At 43.5% G+C, this 5,108-nt stretch overlaps 1 protein-coding gene across 2 annotated transcripts; it reads left to right on the plus strand.

Annotated features, from left to right (window-relative positions):
- Window positions 1-664: 664 nt before the first annotated feature.
- Window positions 665-4,823, plus strand: LOC125722831 (kelch-like protein 10). 2 transcript variants are annotated; one of them, XM_048999013.1, is made up of 5 exons: window positions 665-810; window positions 1,354-1,843; window positions 2,218-2,829; window positions 3,339-3,488; window positions 4,615-4,823. In XM_048999013.1, the coding sequence occupies exons 1-5, from the start codon at window positions 665-667 to the stop codon at window positions 4,795-4,797; spliced, it is 1,581 nt and encodes a 526-aa protein (XP_048854970.1). In that variant the 3' UTR covers window positions 4,798-4,823. The 2 variants fall into 2 exon arrangements, with proteins under 2 accessions (XP_048854970.1, XP_048854971.1); XM_048999014.1 differs by having other exon boundaries at window positions 4,122-4,753.
- Window positions 4,824-5,108: the final 285 nt, after the last annotated feature.

The following is a 5,108-nucleotide window of genomic DNA, read 5'->3' on the forward strand; positions in this document are numbered from 1 at the left end:
TGTTTTCATGACTGTATTGGGGATATTTGCGGTCCGAAAAATACGTCCGCCTTGTGCTAAATGTGGACCAAAACAGACGGACTACGCAGCCCAATTTTCAAGGACCATTTTTGTTCTAAATAAAGGCCACAACGGGCCGACCAGATTTAGCCCATAAAATAATGTCCTGTGGACATTTGTTGCTCAGTGGCTTATGTTTAAGGTGGAAACTAGGGAATAAGATACGAACTTTAGCCTCGTTCCTGACAGTCATGTAAAGGACCTTTTTTGTTTTTCATTTTTAGAAACGTAGCCGAGGAGAAAAAATATGAAAACATTTTTTTATTAATTAAGGAACTATTTTATTTATTTCGGGAATTCGTGATTTGACAATTCACACATAATACTAAACGTAAATGCTAAGATAAGCACGGTATACATTTTCCAAAAGTGATGTTAAAAACATTTAACTTGTTCTTCTTGTACAGCTGATTGCGCATAGAAAATATTTTCCCCCCAATCAATTTCGAATCTCAAATATAGATTTAAAAATAAACGTTACGGTATCTTAGAACACTGTGACGCAAAAGTGCGGTTTTTGCGTATTAGAACACGTCATTTCGAGTGGTATAAAAAGGAGAAAGAGACGAGACATCCACATTTTTGAATAATGATGGCACACGACATGGAGCGAGTACTGATGTCCCCGGCTTTCGAAGTGTTCAACAAGCTTCGGCTCGCAGGACAGCTTTGTGACGTGGTCCTCATCGCAGACGGTGTTCAGTTCAACGCCCATAGAGTGATTCTGTGTGGCTGTAGCTCCTACTTCCAGTAAGTTGCTGTGGCTCATATATGACGATGCCAAAACAGCAAGGAGTCCGTTTTTTTCTCTCGTTAGCAATGACTTCTCCTTGGCAATAAGGCTCTAGGATGACAGAAAGTTTATATTAATATATATTATATTAAATTATGTTAATGTAGGTCAGTGCTGATCAGAAATATTTTTAAGTATACAGTACCACCTTAACGTTTAACATATAATAATAATAATAATAATAATAATAATAATAATAATGGTATAAATATATAAAAAGGGGACCATGTCCATCAGGCAAAAACAAAGTATTCCGGGGCACTTGCCCACCAGCCCAAGTGAAAAATATTATAGGGGGAGCTAATGTTGGAAAAATAAGAGTTAAAGCCCCTGGTCTCTAGTTCTTAGATGCCTATGTGATCATCTGTAGCGGGGCGTCCTTATCTCTGGTTTATTTCCATTTGGGGGTCCCTGGTTCAGAAGATTTAGAAAACCCCTTATTTAACTTTGCCTGCAAAACCCATATTTATTAGATGAGTCACTTCTGGATTGTGTTTCAGGGCTCTGTTCTCCAGTGACTGGAGTGATTCAGGAAAGCGGGAGTACCAACTCCCAGGCATTTCCCCTGAAACATTGAGGCAGGTCATCGAGTACGCCTACACGTACTCTGTGGTCATCACAGCTGACAATGTGGAGAACCTCCTGGCAGCTGCTGATTATCTCAGTGTCCTGGGCATCGTGCAGCGCTGCTGTGACTTCCTGCATGAGCATCTCTGCCTTGACAACTGTGTTGGGCTTGTCAAAATCGGAGAAGTCTACTGCCTCAATGAGCTGCACCAGTCTGCATTCAAATTCCTCCTGAAGAACTTCAAGGAGGTTGCCATCAACTCAAACGAGTTCCTAGAACTCACGCTCGAAGAACTTTGTGACATCATGGAGCGGGATGAACTGAATGTCAGAGAAGAGGATGTGGTGTTTCACGCCATCCTCCGGTGGATCGAGCACGATCCTGCCACCCGAGAGGCCCACATTTCAGTTCTGTTGCCCAAGGTGAGTATAGTTATACTATGTTCTCATTGACTTGTGTATATAACAATAGAATGCTCATTGAGTGAAGTCCTTATTACTGTAGCTAGAGACTGAACCTCCATTTTCATGTCCCATGAGTCTACAACCAAGGCTTCCAGGTATTACACCTGGGAGGAGAGTGTAACAAATAATGGAAAACAACACACTCAAATGTCTTACATGAAATAAGTGTTAGCTGACACATCTGAGACTTTCTATGTAAATGGCTTCAGCTAAAGAAATTAAAATTTGCACTTACTGCTGTATCCTTAATGTTAGGAATTGCTCATCTCCAGAGATTCACAGAAAGCACTAAGGAACTCATGGGAATTCTCTCATTCTTGTTTCCTGTGTAGGTTCGCATGGCTCGTATGGATCCAGAATATTTCATGAAGATCGTCAAAAAAAACGATCTAGTGAAGGCCAATGCGGCGTGCAGGCGAATTATCAGTGATGTCATGAAGGTCATCTATGATCTTGATGATGAAAGTCCACTCTCTGACTTTGAGAACCCGCTGATCCGCCCACGCTTGCCCTCTGACGTTTTGCTGGCTGTCGGTGGATGGAACATGGGCACTACTAACTGCATTGATGCGTATGACACACGGGCCGACCGCTGGGTGGATATCACGCAGGAGGAGCAGAGCAACCTAGCTGGTCATGGCATGGTGTACCATAATGGATTTGTGTACTGCATTGGGGGGTTTGATGGCCAACACTTCATTAATTCCGTGCGCAGATATGACCCGATAACACGAGAATGGCAGCAGATGGCCCCCATGCACTGGCATCGCTGTAATGTTAGTGTGGTTGTGCTCGATGGGTTCATCTACGCCATGGGTGGCCATATTGTTTTCAGGCCCCTCAATAAAGTAGAGCGGTACAACCCAGTAACCAACGAATGGACCCAGATCGAGCCCATGAATGAGAGGAGAAGCGATGCCAGTGCCACCACCCTGAATGGCAAGGTAGGGTAATGGGAGGGCGTCTGACTGTGTTTACCCTCATCTTCCCCTTGAAATTGAGTATTTTACACAGTCATGAGTTCTCTTTCTCTTCAGATTACTAAGTTTTTTTGGATAATTCATTTAGTTCATTTGGATAAATGCATTATTGGTCTCCATTAGGGGCATATTGGGTAGTGCTGTGGTGTCATATCCAAGACTTGTGAGATAGATGAAATGGTGTTCCCATGTCAGGTTTCCTTTATTCTGTTCCTGGGGGAGCAGAATTGAAAACTCTTTGCAGATTTCCCTTTTCAAACAGCCATACTAAACCTGAAAATTAGCTGATTATGGTGTGTTTGAGAAGGGAAATCTGCAAACTGTGTTCCGCCAGGACCGGAACTGGGGAACCCTGTCATACACTATGCATAGCACATACTTTTATTTTTGAGTCACAATGAACTTCATCTGTAACCTCCAAACCCCAGTCATATACAGTATAACGGTGTTCACAGTTAAATTGTTTTTCATAGATATACATCTGTGGGGGCCACAGTGGAACAGAGAGCCTTTCTACAGTGGAGTGCTTTGACCCACTCACTAACGAATGGAGCTTGATCACTCCAATGAGCACTCCCCGTCACAGCCTTGGAGTCACGGCGTATAAAGGGAAGATCTATGCGGTGAGTGATTCCTTTCTGTGTCAAATCTCACATTTTACCTGTAAGACTCATGGTTTTTTTGTCTTTGCTGCTGTGTCTTTCATTGTGATGCATTTAAACCAAACATAACAGTTAAATGCCAGAAATACCTGCTGCAAAGGCTTATCTTAATACACATAAAAACATATATGCTACCCTCTTTAGCCTCCCTGCATTCATTTCTGGGTTATAAATGGATCTGCTGGGGGTCTCTGCTACTAGCTCGGGCTGTAAAGTTTAGATTTTTTATTAATTATTTTCTCTAGTTCTAGATATAATTGGTCAGATTGTTGTTTTTTTCAGTGTCTGATTAGCTTCAAGTGTTCGTTTTAAGTAATAACAATAAAAAAGCAAAATATATTAGCATAAGGAGTCATTTTTGATGGCTCACAGTTTTCACCGAATCATACAAGTTTTCTGTTGCCCAAATCCATGTTTTCATTGCATATAGGTTGACATGTGTATATAAGCTTGTGTCATTTATAGACAATGGGAGGTTCTAAGGAGCCTGCTTTCATAGGGTGAAAATTGCTTAAGAGTTCATGACTTTGGGAAAGTTGATGTTTGCCCATCCTTTTGGCAAGCAAGTGATAATGAATCTTTGGCATCTCTCAGGTGGGTGGTATCAACAGGTCTGATCACCTGCAGACCATGGAGGTCTATGACCCTACCACAAACCGCTGGCATGCTGTGGCCCCCATGTCCACACCGCGCAGTGAATTTGGCATCGCAGTGGTGGACGACCTCCTATTTGTGATGGGCGGCCACGATGGGTTTAGGGTAACTAACAAGGTGGAGTGTTATGATGCGGGGACAGGCAGCTGGTTTCGTGCGCAGGACATGAGCAGACCCAGAAAACACTTCAGCTGCTGCGTAGTGCCTGCGCACCCCCGCATCATACAATACGCTTCACCTCGTTAGTCCCTGATGGCCACCAAGGAGGAAACCCATCTGCCCACAACAGCATGCCCAGTACGTAACCTCATTTACACCCCCCACCCCGAAGTCATTTTCCATGGCCTCGCTAAACTCCTCCCACACCTGAGTTTTTGCCTCGACGACCGCCGAAGCCGCATTCCATCATTTCATCACCGCTGTCCACCAGCAGGTTCGGGGAATGCCGCCACAACAGGCACCGACCACCTTACGACCACAGCTCCAGTCAGCCGCCTCCACAACGGAGGCATGGAACAAGGCCCATTCGGACTCAATGTCCCCTGCGTCCTCCAGGACATGGGAGAAGCTCTGCTGGAGGTCGGAGTTGAATCTTCTCCTGACATTGCATACTTAAAATAAAGTTTTCTCTTTTTCATATTATCTAGTTTGTGAAAGCGTCATAAATTTCCCATTTTGGATAAACGTTGTTCTCGTTTGACGGTTCTCTTCAGAAATTCCGCTGCAACCATCGGTGATTGCTAATTAAGCACTAAGGTTTTTCGTAATCAATTGAAATACTGGTTTAGTGCAACCCCTTCCCCTGGGACCTACAGTAAACATAGCCAGCAACTTGAATTTGGAGAAGGGATGTTACCTCTGCATTGATTACAGTATGTACTGTACACAATATTATTATATTGTGGGTGTCAGAGTTTGCGGGTGCGG

The sequence above is a fragment of the Brienomyrus brachyistius genome, unplaced genomic scaffold, assembly GCF_023856365.1.
Source record: "Brienomyrus brachyistius isolate T26 unplaced genomic scaffold, BBRACH_0.4 scaffold43, whole genome shotgun sequence".
Taxonomy (NCBI): domain Eukaryota; kingdom Metazoa; phylum Chordata; class Actinopteri; order Osteoglossiformes; family Mormyridae; genus Brienomyrus; species Brienomyrus brachyistius.

What these genes read in the sequence shown, in the direction of transcription:
- LOC125722831 (XM_048999014.1), top strand. Translation starts at nt 665, where the DNA reads ATGGAGCGAGTACTGATGTCCCCGGCTTTCGAAGTGTTCAACAAGCTT. An exon ending in GGCTGTAGCTCCTACTTCCA is followed by an intron (nt 811 to 1,353) that starts GTAAGTTGCTGT and finishes ATTGTGTTTCAG; the next exon opens with GGCTCTGTTCTCCAGTGACT. An exon ending in CCACCACCCTGAATGGCAAG is followed by an intron (nt 2,830 to 3,338) that starts GTAGGGTAATGG and finishes TGTTTTTCATAG; the next exon opens with ATATACATCTGTGGGGGCCA.